Raw genomic sequence first — 27,422 nt, forward strand, 5'->3', positions numbered from 1 at the left:
CAGATGAAAGAAACATTCCAAGATCTGAAAAATGAATTTAGGACAATAAAGAAAACACATGCTGAGGGAATGCTGGAAATAGAAATCCTGACTAAATGAACAGGAACTACAGAAACAAGCATAACCAACCGATTGCAAGAGATGGAACAGAGAATCTCTGACACTGAAGACACAATAGATAAAATAGATTCGTCAGTCAAAGAAAACACTAAAGTGTGGTGGTATTCTAATTGTACTGAAATGTGATTTTGATTGTATGTTAATAAATAAAGTTGCCTGGGGGTCAGAGCTATTAGAGCCATAGCAAGAGTGTGGCAGTGGTGGCACACGCCTTTGATCCCATAGATCTCTGTGTGTTCAGGGATACAGCCAGCATTGGAGACATATGCCTTTAAGACCGAGGGGGCTGTACATTCAGACAGTGACAAGGCAGTCACGTGTTTGGGTTTACAACCAATGAGAAGGCAGAACAATGATACTATAAAAAAGACGTAGAGACAGGAAGTAGCTCTCTTTCAGGAAGCTGGGACACCGCAGGCGGAAGGGTGAGATTTTAGCTCTGAGCTCTGACCTCTCGGCTTTCTCTTTTACATTGTTTCTGTGTTTCTTATTTAATAAGACGGTTGGTTACATCAATACTAAAGACAAAAAAGTCGTAACACAAAACGTCCAAGAAATTTGGGACACCATGAAAAGACCAAACCTAAGAATAATAGGGATAGAAGAAGGAGAAGAATACCAACTCAAAGGCACAGAAAATATATTCAACAAAATCATAGAAGAAAACTTTCCTAACCTAAAGAAAGAAATACCTATGAAGATACAAAAAGCTTACAGAACACTGAATAGGCTGGATCCAAAAAAAAAAGTCCCCTTGCCACATAATAATCAAAACACTAAACACACAGAAAAAAGAAAAAATATTAAGAGCTGCAAAGGAAAAAGATCAAGTAACATATAAAGGGAAACCCATCAGAATAACACCTGACTACTCAGTAGAGACTACAAAAGCTAGAAGATCATGGACAAATCTCATGCAGACACTAAGAGACCACGGATGCCAACCCAGACTATTATACCCAGCAAAACTCTCAATCACCATAGGCGGAGTAAACAAAATATTCCAGGATAAAACCAGATTTAATCAATACTTGTCCACAAACCCAGCCCTACAGAAAGCACTAGAAGGGAAAATCCAACCCAAAGAAGCTAAACACATCCATGAAAAATCAAGCAATAGATAATCCCACAACAACATACAACACAGAAGGACAACACAACACAACCACAAAAAATAACAGGAATTAACAATCACTGGTCATTAATATCCATCAATATCAATGGTCTCAACTCACCTATAAAAAGACACAGGCTAACAGAATGGGTAAGAAAACAGGACCCATCCATCTGCTGCATATAAGAAACACACTTTAACTTCAAAGACAGACACTACCTCTGAGTAAAGGGCTGGGAAAAGGCTTTCCAAGCAAATGGACCTAAGAAACAAGCTGGTGTAGCTATCCTAATATCTAATAAAATAGACTTCAAACTAAAATCAATCAAAAGAGATCAGGATGGACATTACATATTTATCACGGGAAAAATCCACCAAGATGAAGTCTCGATTCTAAACATTTATGCTCCAAATACAAAAGCACCCACATTCATAAAAGAAACACTACTAAAGTTTAAAACGCACATCAAACCCCACACATTAGTAGTGGGAGATTTTAACACACCACTCTCACCAAAAGACAGATCTACCAGACTGAAACTTAACAAAGAAATAAAGGACCTAACAGATGTTATGACTCAAATGGACCTAATAGATATCTACAGAACATTCCATCCTAACACAAAAGAATATACCTTCTTCTCAGCACCCCATGGAACCTTCTCAAAAATTGACCACATGCTTGGACACAAAACAAATCTCAACAGATACAAAAAAAATTGGAATAACCTCCTGTATCTTATCAGACAACCATGCCTTAAAGTTAGACCTCAACAACAACATAAATTATAGAAAACCCACAAACTCATGGAAACTGAATAATGCCCACCTGAAACATCAATGGGTCAAGGAAGAAATAAAGACAGAAATTAAAGATTTCCTAGAATTCAATGAAAATGAAAGTACAACATACCCAAATTTATGGGACACTATGAAAGCAGTGCTAAGAGGAAAATTCATAGCTCTAAATGCACACACAAAGAAGATGGAGCAATCCCATACCAATGAATTAACAGCACAACTGAAAGCTCTAGAACAAAAAGAAACAAACTCACTCAGGAGAAATAGACGCCAGGAAATAATCAAATTGAGGGCTGAAATCAATGAAATAGAAAACAAGAGAACAATACAAAAAATCAACGAAACAAAGAGTTGGTTCTTTGAAAAAATCAGCAAGATAGAAAAACCCCTAGCCAAATTAACCAAAAGGCAAAGAGAGAGCACCCAAATTCACAAAATCAGAAATGAAAAGGGAGACATAACAACAGACAACGAGGAAATCCAGAGAATCATCAGATCATACTTCAAAAACCTGTACTCCACAAAAATGGAAAACCAGGAAGAAATGGACAATTTTCTGGATAAATACCACATACCAAAATTAAATCAAGACCAGATAAACCATTTAAATAGACCAATAACCCCTAAAGAAATAGAAACAGTCATCAAAAGTCTCCCAACCAAAAAAAGCCCAGGACCAGATGGTTTCAGTGCAGAATTCTACCAGACTTTCAAAGAAGAGCTAATACCAATACTCTTCAAAGTGTTCCACACAATTGAAACAGAAGGAACACTATCAAACTCTTTTTATGAGGCTACAATTACCCTGATACCCAAACCACACAAAGATGCAACAAAGAAAGAGAACTACAGACCAATCTCCCTCATGAACATTGATGCAAAAATACTCAACAAAATATTGGCAAACCAAATCCAAGAATACATCAAAACAATCATCCATCACGACCAAATAGGATTCATCCCAGGGATGCAAGGATGGTTCAACATACGAAAATCAGTCAATGTAATACACCATATAAACAAACTGAAAGAAAAAAACCACATGATCATCTCCTTAGATGCTGAAAAAGCCTTTGACAAAATCCAACACCCCTTCATGATAAAGGTCTTAGAAAGATCAGGAATACAAGGAACATTTCTAAACATAATAAAAGCAATTTATAGCAAGCCAACAGCAAACATCAAATTAAATGGAGAGAAACTCAAAGCGATACCACTAAATTCTGAACAAGACAAGGCTGTCCACTCTCCCCATATTTATTCAATATAGTACTAGAAGTTCTAGCTAGAGCAATAAGACAACAAAAGGAGATCAAAGGGATTCAAATTGGCAAGGAAGAAGTCAAACTTTCACTATTTGCAGATGATATGATAGTATACATAAGTGACCCCAAAAACTCTACCAGGGTACTCCTACAGCTGATAAACTCCTTCAGTAAAGTGGCAGGATACAAGATCAACTCAAAAAAATCAGTAGCCCTCCTATACACAAATGATAAAAGGGCTGAGAAAGAAGTCAGAGAAACATCACCCTTTACAATAGCCACAAATAATATAAAATACCTTGGGATAACACTAACTAAACAAGTGAAGGACCTTTTTGATAAGAACTTTAAATCTCTAAAGAAAGAAATTGAAGAAGATATCAGAAAATGGAAGGATCTCCCATGCTCATGGATAGGTAGGATTAACATAGTAAAAATGGCAATCTTACCAAAAGCAATCTACAGATTCAATGCAATCCCCATCAAAATCCCAACACAATGCTTCACAGACTTGGAAAGAAAAATACTCAACTTCATATGGAAAAACAAAAGACCCAGGATAGCTAAAAGAATCCTATATGATAAAGCAACATTTGGAGGCATCACCATCCCTGACCTCAAACTCTACTATAGAGCTATAGTAATAAAAACATGTTGGTACTGGTATAAAAACTGACATACGGACCAATGGAATCAAATTGAAGACCCTGACTTTAATCCATGCACATATGAACACCTGGTTTTTGACAAAGGAGCCAAAAACTATATAATGGAAAAAAGAAAGTATCTTCAACAAATGGTGCTGGCATAACTGGATGTCAATATGTAAAAGATTACAAATAGATCCATATCTGTCACCATGCACAAAACTCAAGTCCAAGTGGATCAACGACCTGAACATAAATCCATTTACACTAAACTTAATAGAAAAGAAAGTAGGAAGCACTCTTGAACGCATTGGCACCAGAGACCATTTCCTAAATAAAACACCAACAGCACAGACCCTGAGCACAACAATTAATAAATGGGACCTCTCGAAACTGAGAAGCTTTTGCAGGGCAAAAGACACAGTCAATAAGACAAAAAGACAGCCAACAGAATGGGAAAAGATCTTCACCAAACCCACATCTGACAGAGGATTGATCTCCACAGTATATAAAGAACTCAAGAAACTAGACATCAAAATACTGAACAGTCCAATTAAAAAAATGGGCTAAAGAGCTAAACAGAGAATTCACAAAACAAGAACTACAAATGGCTGAAAGACATTTAAAGAAATGCTCAACATCCTTAATCATCAGAGAAATGCAAATCAAAACGACTCTGAGATACCACCTTACACATGTCAGAATGGCTACGATCAAAAACACCAATGACAGTCAATGTTGGAGAGGATGTGGAGCAAAGGGAACACTCCTTCACTGTTGGTGGAAATGTAAACTTGTACAACCACTGTGGAAATCAGTATGGCGGTTTCTCAGAAAATTAGGAATGGAACTACCTCAAGACCCAGCCATCCCACTCTTGGGCATATACCCAAGGAATGCTGATTCATACCATAAAGATACATGCTCAGCTATGTTCATAGCAGCACTATTTGTAATAGCCAGAACCTGGAAACAACCTAGATGTCCATCAACAGAAGAATGGATGGAAAAAATGTGGTACATATACACAATGGAGTATATATGTTTTTCAGCAGAGAAAAACAATGAAAGCATGAAATTTGCAGGCAAATGGATGGAACTAGAAAAAATCATCCTGAGTGAGGTAACCCAAACCCAGAAAGACAGTCATGGTATGTACTCACTCATAAGTGGATTCTAGATATAAAATAAAGAACAATCAGACCACAACTCATAGAACCATGGAGGCTATATATATAGCATGGAGGTCCCTAGGATGACTGTGGCTTATAATAAATTTTGGTTTTTACTCAATTATTGAAAAAAATAGCCAAATGAATGGAAACACATTAACTATGAACCAAAGGCTGAGGGGCCCCCAGCTGAATCAGGCCCTCTGAATAGGTGAGACAGTTGATTGGCTTGATCAGTTTGGGAGGCAACTAGGCAGTGGGACCAAGTCCTGTGCTCATTGCATGAGTTGGCTGTTTGAAACCTGGAGCTTATGCAGGGACACTTGGCTCAGTCTGGGAGGAAGGGACTGGACCTGCCTGGACTGAGTCTACCAGGTTGATCGCAGTCCTCAGGGGAGGATTTGCCCTGGAGGAGGTGGGAATGGGGGGTAGGCTGAGGGTAAGGGGAGGGGGTGGGAGGGGGGAGAATGGGAGAATAGAACCCATGGCTGATATGTAGAACTGAATGGTATTGTAAAATAAAATAAAATAAATAATAAAAAACTTATTTTCTACCCCCCCCCAAAAAAAAGAGTTGCTGTGGTCTTGGTGTCTCTTCACAGCAATAGAAACCCAAACTAAGACAACTCGTATAAAGAAAGCACTTAATTGGGGCTTGCTTACAATTTCAGAGATTTAGTCCATTATCACCATGCAGGGAGCGTGGCCACAGACATGGTATTGGAGCAGTAGCTGAGAGCTATATCCTGACCTGCAGGCTGAAAGAGAGACACAGTGCTTGACATGGGATTTTGAAACCTCAAAGCCCACTCCCAGTGACACACCTCCTCCAACAAGGCCACACCTCCTAATCCTTCTAATCCTCATAAATAGTGCCATTCCCTGGTGAGTAAGTATTCAAATATTTGAGCCTATGGGGACCGTTCTTTTTCAAACCACCACATATCCAAAGATGAAGAAAAGAAAGAGGTTGGCCCCATTTGGTTTGTTGGATTGAGGTTGGAGATATCAGAGCACAGTCTCAGTTTTAATATAGGAAAATATAGAAATACATGAAAGTATATTCCTGCTATGGAAATGAGGCTACCTGGGGAGGGGAGGCATCCTATAGCCCAGATCAAGGTCTCTACCCATTTCATTATGGAAAAGACCATTTCTCCTGAGAACAAACACCCAGACTACAGCTGAGAAAACCCAGTGTTGTATGCAGGAAGGGAAGTGGTGGCAGGCTAGACCAGTCAGAGAAACATAGACACCAGCTAAGAGTACACATGGCGGACCTCAGGTGAGCCTGATTAGACACAGACAAGTGTGGATGTGCATGAACGCAGGAGGCGGGGGGGGGGGGGGGGAGGGGCTGATCTCATGGAATCTACCTCAGATTCTCCCAGAAACTGCTTAAGAAGTACATTAGTGCCGGGCGGTGGTGGTGCACACCTTTAATCCCAGCACTCGGGAGGCAGAGGCAGGCGGATCTCCGTGAGTTCGAGGCTAGCCTGGGCTACCAAGTGAGTTCCAGGAAAGGCACAAAGCTACACAGAGAAACCCTGTCTCGAAAAACCAAAAAAAAAAAAAAAAAAAAAAAAAGAAGTACATTAGTTAATGGATGCAAAATGTTTCCTGATTAATCTGACAGTGGGATCTTGGCTGACTCACCTCACCCAGGTGAAGCTGTCATCACTATCCGTCCATTGGTACCGTGGGTTTGAACGTCACTGGAAATCCTGTGGAAGTCACAGGAAACCTGCAACGCTGAAGGGAGTGTGCCCTGAGTTGGAGACATTGGCTCTAGGGACTGGATGGGCTTTAACAAAAGCCTTGCTTCCTGATTATTAAGGTTGGCTGTGGTTACTAAGTATCAGTTGACTTTCAAAGTACTTTTTGTCTTTTTTAAGACAGGGTTTCTCTGTGCAGCCCTGGCTGTCCCGGAACTCACTCTGTAGACCAGGCTGGCCTCGAACTCACAGAGATCCGCCTGCCTCTTCCTCCCGAGTGCTGGTATTAAAGACATGCGCCACTGCCGCCTGGCCCTCAGAGCACTCTCAGAAGGGTTAGGAGCAGCAGGTCGCTTGCCCCCTGGGGCAGGAAAACAAAATAGCCACATAGGGATGAAAGGGAGAGCGATGTTAGGGCAAATGTGATCAACTAGATTCCGGGGATGTCAGGGCAAATGTGATCAACTAGATTCCGGGGTTAGGAGCCATCTGTACCTGTGGAAACTGTGTGCTACTTTCCTATGACTTGGAAATTCAAATGTGGGTAAAAACAGCTGATGTGCAGAGAGCAGAATCGTGATCACTGTGTGAGGGCAGGATTGGAGAGGTGGGGCCAAGACATGAGGTATGAGCCTGGGGGTCCACACACATTGGGGTTCAAGAGAACTTCCCACTAATCCTATGAGACCCAAGGAGAGGAACATGGAGTCAGTACCAGTGCAGGAAGGCATGTTCTAGGAGATAAAGGTTTTCAGCCCACTGATCTAATCCCTAGCATCATATCCAGTAGAGAATTTCCACACAGGACCTGTATATATGCACGCAGTTACGGCTGAGTTTTAGGGACTTGGGAGATGGGTTTATAGGTAGAATACTTATGTACAAGTGTGAGGACCTGTGTTTGAATCCCCAGAACCATGTAAAACCATATGCAGCAGGGTGTCTGTGATCTCGATGCTCCCATGCCAGGATGGAAGGCTGAGAGGGAGACTTTCCAGACGCACTTGGGCCTGCTAGCCTGGTGTATGCGGTAGAAAACAAGAGAGCTTGTCTCAAACAAAGTGAAACTCAAGGACACTTGTGGTTCTCCTCTGAATTCCACATACATGCCACATGCACTTTCTCCAGTTAAATTAAAAAAAAAAAATAGATGCAAAATGTAAAGCCAGGTATGGAGGCTCAGTCCTGTAAACCCAGCATTCAAGATACTGAGGCAGGAGAATTGTCAGAAGTTTCATGCTATGCTAAGGCAGAAGAAGAAAGAAGGTGGAGGAGGAGGAAGAAAAGAAATCAAATAATAAATTTACATTCAGAAAAAAAGTATATGTAAAACAAGACTCCAGTCAGGTAGCTGTTTAGAAAATGGTTGAAAGGGTGTGTCACAGAAAGGAAAGGCACTGGCCTGCTCTGGCTTGGTGATGCTGCCCCCTGGTGGTCCTGGCAGGACTGGTATCTTAGGGTTTCTAATGCTTTGATAAAGCTGCAAGACCAAAAGCAACTTGGGAGGAAAAGGTTTATTTTGTCTTACAGCTTTTAGTTAATCATCAAGGAAAATCAGGACAGGAACCTGGAGGCAGGAACCTGGAGGCAGGAACTGACAGGAAGACCGTGGAGGAGTGCTGCCTACTGGTTTGCTCCTCATGGTTTGCTCAACCTACCTTCTCAATAGCATCCAAGACCGCCAGCCCAGGGCTGGCACTGCCCACAGGTAGCTGGGCCTCCCCACATCAATCGCCAATCAAGAAAACGCACCCAGGCTTATCCACAGGCAAATCTGGTGGTGAAATTCTCTCAACTGAGGTTCCCTCTTCCAAAATGGTCCTAGTTTGTATTCAGTTGACATAAAACTGGCCAGCACAACTGTGAGTTTGATACACAGACACATCACTATTCAACTAGAACCTTTCCTTTCCCATTTGTCCCCAAGATGGCATGTTAATATTATATAGTAATATAAAGCACAAATAACTAAAAATCCTGCTGTCTTTAAAAGTTCAGTTTCTTGCCGGGCAGTGGTGGCCCATGCCTTTAATCCCAGCACTCAGGAGGCAGAGGCAGGCGGATCTCTATGAGTTCGAGGCCAGCCTGGTCTACAGAGTGAGATCCAGGAAAGGCGCAAAACTACACAGAGAAACCCTGTCTCAAAAAACCAAAAAGAAAAAAAAAAGTTCAGTTTCTTTAAAACAGCCAAAATCCCTCTCAAAGTTTAAACCTCTCTAAAATATCCATAGTTTCTCTAAAACTCCAAAGTATCTGTAAAATTCCAAAGTTTCTTTAAAAGTTCAAAGTCTCTCAACTGTGGGCTCCTGTAAAATAAAAATAAGTTAAATAGCTACGCACAGTAGCACATGCCTTTGATCCTCGTGCTCCAGAGGCAGGGGCCAGCAGATCTCTGAATTCAAGGTCATCCTGGTCTACATAGTGAGTTCCAGGACAGCCAGGGCTACACAGAGAAAACCTGTCTCAAGATGATGAGGAGGAGGAGGAGGAGGAGGAGGAGAAAAAGGAGCTACACACTTTCTTACTCAAAGAAGGAAAAAACCAGGAAGCAGTTACATTCAAATAAAAACAGACCCAAAGTCCAACAACATCAAGATCAGCACCAGACCTCTGAGACTCACAGTATTTTAGGCTCCAAAGGGTTTGCCACAGGACACAAATCTCCTAGGCTCAAGCCAGCTCCAGTCCACATCTGCACCTTCCCCTAGAGGTCATCCCATGGTACTGGCATCTCCCAAATGGAGTTTCTTCTGCCCCTGGCCTGCATCTTCACCAACAGCCTCTCCAGGCCTCTCTTCAGGGACTCTAGCCCGATACACAGTGCCACACAGTGCCAAGCCTCAGCTGCTCTCCATGACCTCTCATGTCTTCAAAACCAGCACCACCTGAGAGACTTACTACACATATTACCAAGTTCTGCTGCCAGCACAACGTACAGCCTCGGCCCCCTGTGGACCACAGCTTCTGTGTACTGACCCTAAGGAGTCGCCAGATGTGACGCTACATGTCTTCAATCTCAGCACTTGGAAGGTGGAGGCAGGTGGATCTGAGTTCAAGGCCAGCCTGGTTTACAAAGCAAGTTTCAGGACAGTCAAGGCTACATAGAAAACCCTGTCTGGAAAAAACAGTAAATGAGTAAACAAACAAACCAGTGAATGAATGAATAAAGGAAAAAAGGGAGGGAGGGAGGGAGGGAGGGAGGGAAGGAGGGAGGGAGAAGCTGAATAAATGAAGTAGAGCAAACCAGTAAGCAGCATTTCCCCATGGCCTCTGCTTCAGGTTCTACCTCTCGGTTCTTGCCCTGACTTCCCGTCATGATAGACGGTGATCAGGACACATAAGCTGAAACAAACGCTTTCCTCCCCAAGTTCCTTTTGGTCGTGGTGTTTTATTTCAGCAACCCTAAGGCACTCTCCATTGTCCATCCCTCCTGCGTGACCCCAGGATGGCATGATGAGCTTCCCCACGGCCCGCCTCCCTGACTACTGGACTGCAGCGGCACTTTGTGGAGTGGACAGACCAGAGAGGAAGGAGGAAAGGGGAGAAGGGAGAGCAGCAGTGTGCAAGAGATGGAGGGAATGAGGACAGGGAGAGAGTTAGCAAGAAAGGGAGGAAAGGGGAGAGCATGGTTTGTGAGAAAGGAAAGAGGGGCGGAGTAAGTGAATCAGAGAGTGGGTGAGTAAGCGAATGAGTGTGTTTGTGGTGAGTGAGGAGTGAATGAGTGAGGGGGTAGCTGAGTAGGTGAAGAGCGAGCGATGAATGCAGAGGAGGGATGGCGGAAGTGTGGCGGATCTGACCCACTCACTAGGCTCTTAATAACCCCAACCGAACTCCGGAAGTTTCCACGACCAGATGAAGGTGTTTGAAAGTTTGTGGTCAGTGATGACAAGACCCTGACTTGATCTTTGCTAACATGAGGGGAAAGAAGAACAGTCAAGAGGCAGGCGAATAGGCTGAGCTCGCACTCTGCACCAGACCCTCCGCGCCGGACCCTCCACACCGGACCCTCCACACCGGACCCTCCACACCAGACCCCCGCACAAGACCCCCGCACCGGACCCTCCACACCAGACCCTCCGCACCGGACCCTCCGCACCGGACCCTCCGCACCGGACCCTCCACACCGGACCCTCCGCACCGGACCCTCCACACCGGACCCTCCGCACCGGACCCTCCACACCGGACCCTCCACACCGGACCCTCCGCACCAGACCCTCCGCACCGGACCCTCCACACGGGACCCTCCGCACCGGACCCTCCACACCGGACCCTCCGCAACAGACCCTCCGCACCAGACCCCCGCACCGGACCCTCCGCAACAGACCCCCGCACCGGACCCTCCGCAACAGACCCTCCGCACCAGACCCCCGCACCGGACCCTCCACACCAGACCCTCCACCACCGGACCCTCCACACCGGACCCTCCGCACCGGACCCTCCGCACCGGACCCTCCGCACCGGACCCTCCACACCAGACCCTCCACACCGGCCCCTCCGCACACCAGCAGGACCAGGCACTCCACAGCTTAGCATTTGCAACAGCGCTTGGCTTGTAGCCTGATCCATTCCTGGATGGACCAGGCCCTTGGAAGGTGGGAAGGGGGCTACTGCCCCCTTGGGTAAGCACCAGCCTCCCTGCAGGGGCTATGCTTTGGTCTCCCAAGCTGGTGAGGCCCAAGCTGGTTGGTCTGTAGAGAGCTCCCGTGTCCAGACTGCCCAAGTCCAGCCGGGCAGTGGTGGCGCACGCCTTTAATCCCAGCACTCGGGAGGCAGAGCCAGGCAGATCTCTGTGAGTTCGAGGCCAGCCTGGGCTACCAAGTGAGTTCCAGGAAAGGCGCAAAGCTACACAGAGAAACCCTGTCTCGAAAGAAAAAAAGAAAAACAAACAAACAAACTGCCCAGGTCCGTCTGGGTCTCCTCAAGCACCGGTTTTCTAACTTCCCCTGCCTGCCCCATGTCCCTCACAGGAACCTCCAGAGACACACCCACTCCAGGCCCCTACAGGTCGCCCTCTTGGCCCCACCCTCTGTCTGTCTCCAGCCTCCCTCACTGTTGACTCTAGCTGCTTCCCAGATAACCCAGCAAAGTGGGGATTCCCAGCTGGGGATTTAGCTCAGCGGTAAAAAAATAAAAGTGTCTGTATTCAGTCACTCACACATGTGCTCACTCATACAAAAGTGGGGATTCCCAGCCTGGTTGAAGAGGTAGCCGTGGATCCACTGGGAAATCCCTTTGGTGGAATGTACGGCAATCACCTACACAGTCGGTAGCCATGGTGTCTCCAGTGGGAACATTTTCTAGAATCTTTTGTCTTTTTTGGGGGGGGCGGGGTTTGAGACAGGGTGTCTCTGTGTAGTTTTGGTGCCTGTCCTGGATCTCTGGATCTCGCTCTGTAGAGCAGGCTGGCCTTGAACACACAGAAATCCGCCTCCCTCTGCCTCCTGAGTGCTGGGATCAAAGGCGTGTGCCACCACGGCCTGGCCATCTTTTGTCTTCTTAGTCTTTCAAGAATATGTGCTTTTGTTAGAAGTAAAATAAACTCCATTGGCGTTTCCTGGTTTAGCCCCTCCCCACCGGGTGTATTTTTCCTGATCGGGGTCATGAGGAGGAGGAACCACAAGGGTGGGAGCCACGTGGGAATCAGCGGAGCCTCTGGTCACCTGCCTTCCCCACAGAGACTGCTCAGGCCAGCCCATATGGTCCATGCTGGATTCCAACGAGACGGTTTTTCTGGAGTGCTGGAGGGGATGCTGGCCCCGGGGGTGATGTCAGAGCCCTAAGGCTGAGGGGAGGAGAGGGACTAAGGCAGGAAGAAGCTGCCAGAAAGGGCATCTGGGGCCTGTGGAGGAAGGATGGAGGAGGCCCCAGCCCAGAGTGGGGTCAGATTAGTGCGTTAGGGAAAACAGGGCATCCGTCCCTCGCCATGCTCTCCTTTGTGGATGGCTATGGGAATGTTCAGTTTCACTTTGCTAAGGCAATGCAAAACCATGAGGCCCCAAAGCCTGCTCCACCGCCTGCCCTTCGCCACTGCTGGAATACACTTCGAGTCCTTGGTCCTGGCCCCATATCCCAAGGGTTCATCTTCCAGTCCTAGGTTTGGCCCTCCAAGAGGAAAAAATGTTTACCTAGAGAGGTAAAAATGTCTTATTTTAAAAAGGAAATAGGCCGGGCAGTGGTGGCACACACCTTTGATATCAGCACTCAGGAGGCAGAGCCAGGTGGATCTCTGTGAGTTCGAGGCCAGCCTGGTCTACAGAGCGAGATCCAGGACAGGCACCAAAACTACACAGAGACACCCTATCTCGAAAAACAATCAAACAAACAAAAGGAAATAGAGAGGCTGGGAATATGGGTCAGTTCAAAAAGTGTTTGCTTCACAAATGAGGACCAGAGTTGGGACCCCAGCACCCACATAAAAGCTGAGACTGGGGCCGGGTGTGGTGCCTCACGCCTTTTACCCCAGCACTAGGGAGGCAGAGGAAGGTGAATCTCTGTGAGTTTGAGGCCAGCCTGGTCTACAGGGATAGTTCCAGGACAGCCAGGGCTGTTACACAGAGGGAAACAAACAAACAAAAAAAAAAAAAACAGAAAGCTGAGGCATGAGGACAAGCATGGTGGCCTGCCTGGACTGCCTTTCTGCTTGCCAACCAGAGACAGGGACTCCTGGAGCAAGCAGGCTGACTAGTCTAGCCACATTGGTGAGCTCTGGGTTCCGTGTGAGACCCTGTCCCAATAAATACAGTGGGTGTTAGCCTTTGGCCTCCATACATGTCACAGACACACAGACACACACACACAAGCAAACAAACAAAAAACCACAAAAGAGGAAGTTATGAGCTGGTGCTTGTGATCCCAGACCTTGGGAGGTGACAGAAAAGGACCTGGAGTCCCAGCTCATCCTCTGCTACTGAGCCGCAGGAAACCCTGTCTCAAAAACGTAAAAGATAAGCAACAACGACAAAAGGAGGTTCGGATCAACGTCTGTTTTGGTGTTCTCATTCTCAGGTTTACAGTGAACAAGGAAAGGTAACCTCGGATGTCATTTATCACCATCTCTGTGCAACTCCTGTGAGGCGCGCGCTTCAGCGGCATCGGCTCCAAAGCCCGCTGAGCTCGCTGCCTCTAGACCTTGTACTCCAAGTATGTTGGGAGTCTCTTGGGGAAGGGGCGGGGGTCAGCCCCAACCGTGAGTGACCCGGTGAGGTAGCTAACAAAAGTATGCGTATGACTGGGCCGAGACAGGGCTCTTAAGGAGCACCTGGGATTTGACTCAGAGCCCTGAGGTCTTTGTCTCTGATCCAGCGCTGGAGGAAGCGGGCAGAGAGGCTTGCTCCTGACTTGCCCTTTCAGGGGTCCCAGCCTGCTTCCCCTGTGACGCCAAGGCCAGATGCCAGATGCCCCCTTGTTTGCCAGCAGCTACGCCAACCTCTTTCTGGGGTGTCCACTAACACTTCCTAAAGTAAATGGTAGAGGGCTCCCTAGGGAGGATGTATGGGGATACCAGGAGCTGGAGCAACTGGCCACCATGCCCCATGGCTCCCCTAGAAGACAGTTATGTCTACACAGAACAAGCCCCACTGGGAGCCCTCGGGGTTGGCTGTGTCACAGTCCCTAGGCACCGTGATGGTAACCTTAGATGCAGGTCATGTCTACCTCTGTAGAAGGCCCCAATATGCACTGCAGTAGCCACTGGACAATGCAGGAAAGCATAGGAAATAAAGTCATCGTCCCGTGCTCTGTGAAGTGCCCTGCCGATGGCTCTCCTTCCAGCCACATCCCGGCTGAGTCCCTGGCAGCCTAAGGTGCTCTCAAAGCACGGTCGCTTTCCACATAGGAGGGCCTGGAGGTTCTGGACATCCAAGGGGTAGATGTCTAGAGTTGAGTGGCCTTAGGAAGGAGAGATCAGCAGTGTATCTTCCAGAAAGGCATCTGCCATGTGGTGGGCACTCCAGACGGTGGCTCAAAGGACCAGGAATATGTGACTGGTGCTGATTTCGGGGCTTAGCATCCTCCCCTGAGGCATAATGGGCTTAGCAGAATTCCTCAGGCAGTCTTTCTGGGGAGCACTGTAAACCCGGCTCAGCCGGCTGTGACCCTGGAGGATGCACAGGCTTGGGGAAGGTGTAGGTGTGTGTAAGCGCTGTGGGTGAGCGTGTCTCCTCTGAGTCCTTAAAGTATGTAACCTCTGTCTTTGTGGACCACTTTTTCCAGCCCGTGTGGATTCTGGACACTTCTTGTCGAGAATGGTCTGTGACCAGCACATAGATGATGGGGTCGGCCACGCTATTAACCGTGGACAGGCACAGGAACACCACGGAGACGGTGTACAGTCTGCCCTGAAAGGCACACACAGCATCCATGGCTCCTCCGAAGAAGGAAAATATGACGGCCTTGACGAGGAGCACCAGGTGGTAGGGGGCAAAGCAGACCAGGAAGATGGTGACGACCGCGATGGCGGCATGCTTCACCTTAGCCTTCTGTGCCGCGCTCAGGCTCATGCTCAGCTTGATGCTCCTGAAAACCTGGTAGTTGGTGAATGCTAGAGTGACCAGAGGGACGGCAAAGCCAAAGGTAAACCGCAGGTAGTGGTAGGTGGCTATGGTAGCGTCCATCCTCAGGGGCTCAAAGCAGGAGCTCTTCTCCATGGGTAAGTTAAACACCGGGTAGTTCACAAGTCCAACCAGAGCAAACACACTGGCAGAAATGAAGATGGCGGTCCTCTGGTGGCGGTGGCCTCGGCTCTCCAGTGCATAGACCACTGCCAGGTAGCGGTCGCAGGAAATGCAGCACAGCAAGAGGATGCTGATATAGATGTTGCAGAAGAAGACGTAGGCCGTCACTTTGCAGGCCTGCGGACCCAGGCTCCAGTTGTGCTGGTTCCGGATGTAGATGATCCAAAGCGGCAGCGTGCTAATGTAAAGCAGCTCGCAGAGCGACAGGCAGAAGAGGTAGACCGCTAGCACGTTTCTCTGCAGCACCTGCAGCAGTGTCAGCCATGCAGTGAGGCAGTTGGCCGGCAGGCCCAGCACGCACACTGCGCTGTACACCACCATCAGGACCACTCTGCTGTCCTCATAGGGTATGCGGCAGGTCTCAGGGGACCCCAGCGTGGTGTTTCCTGTGGGACAGAAGCGGCAAGGTGGGCGGGAGTCTATGGAAACGCCCCAGGGAGATTCATAATACCAAGAAAAAGTGCAGTACTCAGAGGTGGTGGTGGGAGTGGAGAGGTGACTGGGCGGGAAAAATGCACTTGCTGCCAGGCCCGGTGACCTGAGTTTGACCTGGGATCCCACAGGAGGAGGAGAGAGAACCAACTCCTGGAAGTTGTTCTCTGACCTTCTCATGTGCACTATGGCAAACACATGCCTGGTAGACACACACACACACACACACACACACACACACACACACACACACGCACGCACGCACGCACGCACGCACGCACGCACACTCACACACGCGCACAAATAATAAATAAACATTTTAAATAAAATGGAAGCTCCATAGACTCCAGATTAGACACATCAGGAGTTCAAAAGGACTCCAGCTGGAGGGAGCCAGTGGGACCAGAGACTGGCTAGGACAGGCATCAGCCCCAGGCCTTAACTGCTGTGGTTCTTCTTTCTCTGGCCGCAGTGGCCATCTGGTGGCAAAACCCTCAGCCATGCCCTGGCTCTGCTTTAAGGGCCTCAGGGACACTGTCTTCTGGTCTCAGGTTGATATCTGTTGCTTGGCCTCCCACAGGAATTCAAGGCCCGTTAATCCCTTGACCTCTACATGGACATCCAACTGTCCAGAGAAATAATGTGTCCTGCATGCTGGCATGGCTCTGGGTGTTCTGGCCAGCTGTCGCAGACTCCTTGTGACCTCAGCTGCCCACGTCATCATCCTCAGCCTGGACAGATCCCATAAGGGCAACTTTGGCCACATGAGTGGTCCTATGAGATGCCGCAGTGGTCCCAGGTGTCAGCTGAGAACTGTGCTGTCCCTCAGGTGAGGGCTCCTTGTCAAGAAGGTGGCTTGTCCCCAGACACAGAGCCTGATACGTCCTTATGCAACTCATGCGTTTTCCAGGCTTGCTTTTTTAAAATTCTGATGAAATGCACATAGTACAAAATGTTCCATCTGAGGCATTGCCCAGCATGCAGTTCACCATCACTAAGTACATCCACGGTGCTGAACCCAGCCCCGACCCACCTCTGGATACTTCTCAGTCTGCAGACCAAAGCTTTTCTAGAAGCACTGATACCCCCATCCCCAGTTCCCTTTCCCCCCATTCTCCCTAACTCTGTAGAGGGGCCTCACACAAATAGAGTCTTCATTAGTGCAGATTTATTCCACTGAGCATAGTGTCCTCATGGTTCATCCACCTTGTAGGGTATGTCAGAACATCTCTTCTTTTTAAGACAGAATAGCACCCCATCAAGACACTCCATGAAGGATGACACAGTGCACATACACTTCACTATCCGTCATGTGTCCATGAGCCCTAGGCTGCCTGCCACCACTGGGCTATTATGAGTAATGCTCCTGTGAGCACGGGTGTACTCTGACTTCTGCCCCTGCTGTCTCCTTTTTGGGCATGCACAAAAGCAAGCTTACTTAGGTCACGTGGCCACTCTGTGTTTTCTCTTGAGGAACCCTGGGCTCATTCCCACAGTGTCTGCTCCATTTTGCATCCCCACCCACAACACTCAGGGCTACCCAGCATCTGCCTTTTTTTTAAAAATTCCTTTTTGACACTGGGCGTGAGATGCTGTCCTCTCACAATCCGGTGCCCTTACTCACCACCCAAGGCATGCTGTTATCACATCTGGATAGAGAAACTGAGACTGAGGTTCCAGAGGTGGTGAGCTGCCCTGGACCCCAGTGCCAAATCTTGGCATCAGAACCAGCAGGCAGTGAGGGTGAGGACTGAGCCACGGGCAGCTGCAGGTCTTTAGACGACTCCTGACCTGGACAGCTCCCTCACCACTGTGAAAGCAAATGCATGGGAGTCTGTCCACTCCCTGGTTCAGACACCCCTCTGTCCTTCTGTCCTGTCTCTAGTTTACTGCTTGATCCCAGTTCAGACATGCCATCTCTGTCTCCCACCCCTACCCACACAGTCTTACTGAAATCTACAATAAACACAATCTGGGACCAACCTGGGCCCTGGCATTTCGCAACGCCACACGGTCCAGCCACAGATTCCCTGGTGTGGCTCTGTCCCTTGCCACCTGCTCAGGCCCACCTAAGGCTTCAGGTCTTCTCTATGGACACTAGGTCCTGTCACATAGACCATCTGAGCATGACTGTGGCCCTCACAACCCCACACCCCTGCAGGTGACCTTGGTAAACAGACCTGGAGTAGGGAGGAGCCTCTGGAGTGGAAAGAAGGATGAGAAGGCCATGGGGAGCTCCTGGTCAGCTGCCTCCTGGGACCTCCCGACGGCCCTCTTGGGCTACCAGATGGCTCATGACTCACCACTGGTCACTCTCGTAGACATTCAGAGTACCAAGTGTCCCCTCCCTCACTCCTGTACCTGGCTTTTCCTAGCTCTTAGGAAGTGGGCGTGTCTTGAACTCTCTTTACTGACTGATCCACTGATGAACTGACTGACCTGGCTGGCCTCACATGCACTGTTCAGCTTGCACCACTTACCACACGTGGTTTCATGTGATGGTGGGAACCGAACCCACGGCCTCCTGCCTGTTCAACAAGCACTCCAGCCAGCGAGCCACATCCCCAGCCCATTGTGTCTTGAGTTTGTTTTGTGGTGGTGCTGGTTTTTGTTTTTCAGGACAGGGTTTTTCTGTGTAGCCCTGGCTGTCCTGGAACTAGCTCTGTAGACCAGGCTGGCCTCAAATTCGGAGATCCACCTGCCTCTGCCTCCCGAGTACTGGGAATACAGTTGTATGCACCACCACCTCCCCGCTGCATGTTGATTTTTGAATGGTGAGACCAGGTATACCACAGAGGAATTCCTGCGGCCTTCTTACGTGTCAGAGTCAAAGGAGACCTCCTCACCTGCCGCACTGGTGGGCTCTGTTCTCATGGCAGCTCCGATGCGGGCTCTGTGCCCCCTGTGAAGGCGGCTCTGACAGCGGCTTCGAGGGGCCTGGAGAAAGGGCAAGTCGAGAAGGATTTGGGTAAACATGCAAAACAAGAAGAGGAGGAGGAGGAGGAGGAGACCAACCCGCCAGCCAGCCAGGCGTGGTGCCTCGTGCCTGTAACCCCAGCACTTCAGATGAAAGCACGCGGGTTGACGCATTCAACAAAGATGCTAGAGCATCCCACAAGCAATGGAAGGCAACCCAGTAGAGAGAGCCGGGCACCGGAGAAGCCAACGAGCACCAGTGCATCACCCCGGGTACCATAGTTAAAACTGTTGTTTGTCATAGTTGGCAAAGCCGGAAGGCACATGAGCGTCCACAGAAGAATTAAGAAAAGCTCCCCAAAAGCCAAGAATACAAAAATAAGCACGAGGAAGAGGGTCCTTGTTTTTGTTTTGTCTTTTCTTCCTGTCAGGTTGGCAAAAATAACTAAGTGGGTGTTCTGGAGACTGGAGACACGGTGCCCTGAAGCTCTATGATGGGACTGTTGGGGGGTACAAATATTTCACAGCCCAATTTTGCAGTCAGTTTCCAGCAACCTTGCGAAAATTTAACTTTCAACTTGCTAAAATTCTTCCTAAGGAAATTTTTTTCTCTGATTAAATAATGACCCAAAAAGTTAAGTATGTGTGACCCAAAAGCTATATTCAAGCACATCACCAGTGTGAAGGGGACAAGGACCCCTCCCGGACCCTCTGAGGGAAATATCATCAGTGCACAGAGCTGTGGACTGGGGAATCCAGTGGATCCTTCTCTGACTGGCAGGGGTGCTTCTGAACGGGCTCTATGTCACCTAGGTGAAGAGGTTTCCAAAGGAGGCTCTCAGTGCATCGTCAGTGTTGGGGAAACCTCATCCAGAGGCCCCAAAGCCCGAGAGACAACTCAGGCCTGTCAAGACCCATGTGTTCCACAGCCCTGCAGATGGAGGGCAGGGTCTGGACCTCGAGGAATTCCTCACTGGATTCAGCCCGCCTGTTCCCACAACACAGACCATGGCTGCCCCTCAGTCAGGCAGATAACCACAGTATCTGTCCAATGGACATTGGGCCTTCAGGGGTGGCCACTGGAATTCTCTGGAAGCCAGTCCGAGTGAAGCGGAGCCCGCAGACATCCACACTAAGCCCTGCAGCTTCACAGGTGGAGCTACCAGTTCCCAGCTCCCCTGGTCCCTTCTCGACTGTTTCTGAAAACTGGAAATAACAAGAAGCCAAACCATTCACCTGAGATTACAGAAGTTCACCAACCTCTGGAGAAGTCGGAAGTAACACCTCAGCGCCATTAAAGAGAGGCGAGGCCAGGAAGAGCAGGAAGGGCCATTGCCAAGCCGTGTCCTCCCTCAGCAGGCTCCTTGCGTCTTCCCAACACCCCCTGACCTGCTGGGCACAGAACAGGTGTCGTCTGTCTGTCCCTCCGGGTCTCAGGCCACTTCCCTGTGAGGCATGGTTCAAGAGCCCTGGCAAGGGTCTGTGAGACCCTCACTCTGAGCTCCGGGAGCTGTGACAGAGGCCATCCTAGGTGGGTGCCGTGTGTCCATCCGTCGGAGCTGTTGCGCCCATCTCCAAGGCCTGGCAAGAGATCTGAGGCTCTCTGGCTACTCCCGACACTGGAGTTCCAGGGTGAGGGAGAACTGAGAAGCACTGCAGGAGTCCCCAAATCTTGACAACAGTTACCTGGGCCAGGGCCCTCGAGGGAAGAGCTGAAGGGATCCAGTCCTACCTGGGATCAGCACAGTCGGAGTTCTTGAGTGTAGAGGGGAGACACCACCTCGACCGAGCACCACTCATCTGGGGTGCCACCTAGTCTGATGTATCGCTCTACCTAGGGTCACACCACACGCCACCTGGAGTCCTCCTTCCTGGCCGGCGGCTGAGCCCCTCCCTGAGCGGGCTGTGGACCTTAAAGGCCTGCCTTACATCTGACAGAGCAAGCTGCCCTCTCCTTCCAAATTCAAAATGACAGTAATCAGGACCCTCACGCTCGTGAATGAACACGTGACCGCACGGACCGGAGCCCGAAGCCCCAAAGCCCCGGAGTGCGCAGTGGGGGCTACACAGCACCTGCCCTCCCCACAACTAGAATTAGAGTCCTGAAGAGCCGCAGAGCAGGCCTAGAAAAGCGGGTCTGTCCCCTGCACCAGGTGGCCCTGGGGATGAGGAAGAGGGTGGTGCTTAGCTTTCAGCCACTTTGCAGAAAGAAGCCAGAGGAAGCAGGGGCTCAACCGAAAACGTGACACACAGTTTCCTCCTGCAGCGAGGACGCACTGGTGGAGACCGCCCTAACTGCCAGTCAAGTCCCCGTCACCTGTGGACAGAGCTGGGCCAGGGAGATCGGGTGGGCGGTTGGGACCATCTGCTCAGCCTAGATAGGGAAACACAAGGCTCCCATATCCCCATCTGGGTCACGTCCCTAAACCCCAGGGCATCAGCACCCATATCAAAGGAGGCCAACCACGAGTCTCAGGCAGGAGCAGCCTGGGACGCCACAGAGAGGGCGCCTCTTGAACCCCCATGCCATGATGTGGCCCCCTCACCATGGCTGGCTTTGGGTAACCCCAGCCCTGATACAGCTACTGGCCTTGCAGTCTGGTCAATGACTTGCTTGCCCCTTTCCCAGCCTGCCAGGCTACACGCCATTTCCCTTTCTATTGTCAGTCTTCTCCGTTATAAAAGGGAGCGTGCTCAGGACCCTCAGGGCCCCTGGCCTAACCTCCCAGGATCCCTAACCAGCTAGATCAGTTGTTGTGGACATCTTGCAATAACTGGGCTATTTCTTCCACAGGAAGGGGCATGGGTCAATAGCCCCATGCTCCATGCTTGTCTCAGAGAGTATGGCCGGGCCAGGCCATCTTATGAACCCGAGCAGAGTGCTTAAAGACCAGGGAGAGAAGGATCCCAGGGTCTGTGCCCTTCAAGAAGTAGACACTGCCCTCTCAGCTTACTGTGGGGGTCTGGCCTGGCTGTGGGTAGTGAATTGTTTTCCTCTTGACATCCTGGACCATCTTTAGGGCTGTATCTCATTTGTGAGGTAGTTGAGAATGGTTGACCCCCGATGGGAGAAGACCGTGGCAGACTTTCATTGGAACTCAGCAACAGTGTGCTCCCAAACGTTGTGAGAATCTGGCAGAGGAGGGTCTACCAAAGCCACGGGGCCCACGACATCCACCAAGACCATGGCCACATGGTTTACCGTGCTCACGATGTCTGCTTGGACTTGGTGGACTCAGTCCCCCTCCTTGGTCTGTACCCAGAGGGACCCGTGACAGACTGAACCCCATCAGGCGTCAGCAGCACCGCCGGCCTGATGACCTGGGGACATCACTCGTTTCACTGTTCCCACCAGGCTACGTGATGAACGGGCCCGTGTCCCCCGGATGTCCCTTTCTATCTGCCCTGAGTTCCACCCACACCTCTACTTCCCCTTGTCCACCCTCACGCTCATGCTGATGCTATCTAGCCTGTCTTCAAACCACACCTTCCTCCTGGTCACCTAGCTCTCATCCTTCCCACTTCCACTTTCCTGTCTCCAGCCTCCTGCAGAGCCTCCCCATCCCACGCAGCCCCTGTGGCCGCACAGCCCCTTACGTAAACCCACCTTCTGGGGAGAGCGGTGCTTGGAGTCCCCGAGGCATGCACAGGCAGCATGCCCCATGTGATGGCCACGGCCCTTGAGCCCTGAGCTCTGCCTGCACTGACGACCGTCCCTCCAGTCTCCAGGAGCATGCTTGTCACCTTTGGATTGTGGAGCTTTCCAAACAGACAAGAAAGCACAAAGGAAGGACACACCTTGTCTCTGCCACCTGCTGGGTCTACCTGCTTGTTTCACTTGGGACTTGTGAGGTGGGTTGTAGCCGAGGGCCACTGGACTGTCCCATCGAGTCACCAGCATGTGGTGCCCCATTTCTCTGCTACAGGCATTTCTGGTTGTTTTGGTAATTCACTTTCTCATCCTCCCACAACACTCTCCTGGGGAGACAGCTCAGTGGTAAAAGTACTCGTCAAACATAGGTCCAAATATGAGGACCTATATTTGGATCCCCAGAACCCACGTAAATGCCTGGTGGATGTGGCAGTCCACATTCCAGCCTTAGAAGGTGGAGATGAGATCCCCAGAGCAAACGAGCTAGCAAGACCAGTCGTCATATCTGCAGACTTCGGGCTTGATTGAGAGGCCCTACCTCACGGAAGGAGGCAGGAGAGCAATTGAGGATGGTTTGGGATGTGGATCTCTGGCCTCCACATCCATGTGCATGTCCACTCACATGTGTCCACACACATGGAAACATACACCACACACACACACACACACACACAAAGAAAAAGGCAAGAAAAAAATCTCCAACCTTATTTCTGTCCTCAAATTCAGAGTGCCCTTTGGGCAGGAACTGTTAAATTACTGGTGTCGACCATATGTCATGTGGAGCTGATGGCCCATCCCCCACACCACGCTTCCCAATTTTAAAGGTTAAAAAAATGCCAATTTTAAATGCACACTTCAGTTTGACTGATGTCTAGACCGAGCGCCTGTGCCAGCTAGTCTTCCTCACCCTCCCTTGGTGATCTCCATCTTCAGTCCTCCGCGTGGTTAACCCCCTAAGGGGCTGTGCCATGCGCCCTCAGCTGTAAGACCAGGACAACTGTTCATCTCACTCTCCAGTCCTTGGTGGCTAACCTAAACACTCCTGGCTAACCTAAACAGTCTGTCCGGGTGGCCTCACAAATCCAGTAGAGGTTACAAGATCCCCTCTGTGGGGCACGCGGGATGCCTGGCCTCAGAAGTCTGTTAGTGGCTAATCCCAGGATCTTGCCCCATGACCAGACAAACTACTGCCTATCCCAGCTGAGCCTCCCCTGTCCTGCCCACCCCTCCTCAGGACCTGCCTTCAACCCTAGGTAACTCCCGGAAAGAGGACCCCCTCACCCCACCAACCATACTGCCCAGGATGTTCCCAAGGCCTTCGTGGCCCTCTCGGTTCCCTGTAAGAGGAAGTCTAGTCCCTCCACACTTGTCTGTACCTACAACTGGAGTAAGGATCTTCCAGAAGGATCCAGGCAGGCCAGGGCATGGGCAGTTTGACGTATGCTATTATCCCTGTGCCCCAACGTGGGTGAGGATGGTGCCCCTGAGTTCCCTCTTGGGGACAGAACTTGGTTAAATAATGGCCAAGCCCCATTACTGCACATCTCTCCCAGACACCACTGTGGAGGGACTGGTCCCCCAGGCCCACTCCCCAGACCTGGGACCCGCCGACTTACCTAAGCCCGTCCGTCCTGAGGCGGCACTGAGCAGGCCCGTCCTGAGGCGGCACTGAACACCCCTGCAGGCCCAGCTGAAAGGTTTCAGGAAGTAGTGGGGGTCTGAACATGTTCACTCTGAAACTCCCCTAACCACAACGCAGGCCGAGCCTAAGGGTTGGTTACATCACTGGGATGACAAGAAACAGTTTCAGACTGATTTGATCTTGCTCTGAGGACACCCTCAGCAAGGCCTCACCTTCACTCAGGAACTGAGAGCTCAGAGATGGAGGCTGAAATGGCCGGGCCAGGCCCTCCCGTATGGACTGGTCCTTGCCTGCTCCTCAGCCAGACAGGGCAGGTCACATAGCCAGTTCTTTCCATCTTGCGCCTGGCATTGGGAGTTCCTGTGCCAGGAGGGCAGTGATTGGGCACACTGCTCCTTGCTGGAACACCCGCCTGGTGCCCTGAAAGTACCCTACCATCCCAGCCTATCTCTTCCTGGGGGCAGAGCCCTGCAGGGGTACACCTCCACCCCGACTCTGTTCGAGAAACCATCCTTTATTTCAGAACAAAGCCCTACAAAGCCCTCAGCCTGTCGCTCTACAGGCAGCTTTCCTCATGCGGGCCCGGGAAAGCTGGAGAGTGAGCAGGAGGCATTACTGAGGCAGCCTCCTCCACTGAGGGCTGCCTGGGCCGGTGGGGCTCATACATCTCACATCCAACTGTAGCCCATTTTCCCCGGAAAATGCCACATGGAAACCGTTGTGACCCACCCCAAACTCAACCGCCCTCCACCCTGGAGGCTGGCTCTGGGCCTGGGGGCATTGGCCCTGTCCCCTGTCAGCCCTCGATGTCCCCAGTTCAGTCTCGGCTCTTCCAGCAGCAAAGGCAAAGTCGGCCCTGAAAGAGCGTGTGCAGGGACAACTCCAGGAGAGCAGGAAGGTGGTGACCCAGACAGCACATCCCTGGGTGAGTCCGAGGATAGGAGTTTCTCTGCATCCCACTCCACCCCCGCCCAGACCCATGCCAGGCCAGGGCTGTGCTGCTGGAGGCCTCTCTCTCTTTCACCCTACCCTCAACAGACATTTACATATTTGTGTGGGTGGCGGTACAGTCCCTCGAAAGCTGGCCCTCGGGGGTATGGGGTAGGCAGCTGACAAACGAGCAGAAGACAGAGTTCATCGGAACCTTCTAGCTGCTCATGGGCTGTGACCTTCCAGGAATCTCGTGCACAAGCAAGGTTCTCCCGGGTCCCTGGCCACGACACCACTGCCCCCCACAACAGCCCTCTCCTTGGAGGGCAAAAGGGTTGGTGGCTGAGGCACAAGTGGACATGGCCTCCTGTAACCTGGGAGCTCCACCTTCACTCACCACGAGGAGTGGCAGCTGTCTTTTCTTTCTTTCTTTTCTTTCTTTCTTTCTTTCTTTCTTTCTTTCTTTCTTTCTCTCTCTCTCTCTCTCTCTCTCTCTCTCTCTCTCTCTTTCTTTTTTTTTTTTCGAGACAGGGTTTTTCCATGTAGTTTTGGTGCCTGTCCTGGATCTTGTTCTGTAGCCCAGGCTGGCCTCAAACTCATAGAGATCTGCCTGGCTCTGCCTCCCGAGTGCTGGGATTAAAAGCGTGGGCCACCACCGCCCAGCTTGCAGCTGTCTTTTCTGATTCTGCAGGTGGCCGTTAGCATCCTTCTCACATTTACTAATTCCTGTGAATTGGGGTGAGCCGCACTCTGGCCTGCCTACCCCAGAGGTGTCAGTGTGGCCAACCACACAGCTCTCACAGCATATAACTCCAACAAGGTTGAAGTTCATTACAAAATGTCCATTTGACCACTCCGCTTTCTTTGTTTTGTTTTGTTTTTCCCAAGGTTTCTCTGTGTAACCCTGGCTGTCCTGGAACTCATTCTGTAGACCAGACTGGCCTCAAACTCACAGAGATCCTCCTGCCTCTGCTTCCCAAGTGCTGGGATTAAGGTGTGCATTACCACCATCCCAGCCCATTTGACCACCCTTTAGTGAGTACCTCCAGTATCCACCATCATCTCCAGGATTTTTTCACTTTGTAACGCTGGAAGTCCTCATTCAGCAACACCACCTGTGGTGGTTTGAATGTAATTAACCCCCATAATCTCATAGGGAGTGGCACTATTAGGAGGTGTGGCTTTGTTGGAGTGGGTATGGCCTTGTTGGAGGAAGTGTGTCACTGTGAGGGGGGGGCTTTGAGGTTTCCTATGCTCAGGACACTGCCGTGTCTCAGTTGACTTCCTGTTGCCTGTAAGATGTAGGGCTCCCAGCTACTGCTCCAGCACCACCTCTGCCTGTGTACTGCAATGCTCCCCATCATGATGATAATGGACTGAACCTCTGAAACTGTGATCTGCCACCTCAGTTAAATGTTTTCTTTATAAGAGTTGCTATGTGGCCAGGTGGTGGTGGCACACGCCTTTAATCCCGGCACTCGGGAGGCAGAGCCAGGCAGATCTCTGTGAGTTTGAGGCCAGCCTGGTCTACAAAGTGAGATCCAGGACAGGCACCAAAACTACACAGAGAAAACCCTGTCTTGAAAACAAACAAACAAACAAAAAGAGTTGTTGTGGTCATGATGTCTCTTCACAGCAATAGAAGTCCTAACTAAGATACCACCCTACCCAGTTGTGGCCACCATGATTCAACCTCCTGTGTCTACAAAGGCAACCAATCTAGGGACCTCAGCATCAGTATCATGAGATACTGTTTGTCCCGGGTGCCTTGCACACGTTGGTCATTACAGTGTCCTCTGGTTTCACCAGCTACAGCAGGTGTCTGAATGCTTCTTCCTTATGACTGGATACTGTAGATAGACACGTGTCCTCCACGGATGGACTCATGGGCCACTTCTCCACTGGGGCCTTTGTCTTTGTCAGGGTATCTCTTGCTGTGATGAAACACCATGACCAAATACAAGCTGGGGAAGAAAGGGTTTATTTGGCTTACAGTTCCACATTGTAGTCTGTCATCAAAGGAGCCAGGACAAGAACTCAAGGGAGACAAGGTCCTGGAGGCAGGAGCTGAGGCAGAGGCCACAGAGCGGTGCTGTTTACTGGCTTGTTTCTTATGACTTGCTCAGCCTGCTTCCTTATAGAACCCAGGACCACCAGCCCAGGGATGGCACCACCCACAATGGGCTGCCTCTCCCCCCCCCATCAATCACTAATTACAGCTGGATCTCATGGAGGCCTTTTCTCAGTTGAGGCTCCCTCCTTTCAGATGACTCTAGCTTGTGTC

The 27,422-nt window shown here is 50.0% G+C and overlaps 1 protein-coding gene across 5 annotated transcripts; it reads right to left on the minus strand.

Moving 5' to 3' along the window:
* Nucleotides 1–13,802: 13,802 nt before the first annotated feature.
* On the minus strand, nt 13,803–24,860 carry Gpr132 (G protein-coupled receptor 132). Of its 5 annotated transcripts, none has more exons than XM_037210908.1 (4): nt 24,183–24,665; nt 20,175–22,673; nt 18,845–18,935; nt 13,803–15,952 (listed from the first exon to the last, which is right to left on the minus strand). In XM_037210908.1, the coding sequence occupies exons 3-4, from the start codon at nt 18,870–18,872 to the stop codon at nt 14,865–14,867; spliced, it is 1,116 nt and encodes a 371-aa protein (XP_037066803.1). In that variant the 5' UTR covers nt 18,873–18,935; nt 20,175–22,673; nt 24,183–24,665; the 3' UTR covers nt 13,803–14,864. The 5 variants fall into 5 exon arrangements, with proteins under 5 accessions (XP_037066803.1, XP_037066804.1, XP_037066801.1 ...); XM_037210909.1 differs by having other exon boundaries at nt 22,522–22,673; nt 24,183–24,256; XM_037210906.1 differs by having other exon boundaries at nt 22,522–24,860.
* Nucleotides 24,861–27,422: the final 2,562 nt, after the last annotated feature.

This window comes from Peromyscus leucopus, chromosome 14 (genome assembly GCF_004664715.2).
Source record: "Peromyscus leucopus breed LL Stock chromosome 14, UCI_PerLeu_2.1, whole genome shotgun sequence".
In the NCBI taxonomy this organism is placed as follows: domain Eukaryota; kingdom Metazoa; phylum Chordata; class Mammalia; order Rodentia; family Cricetidae; genus Peromyscus; species Peromyscus leucopus.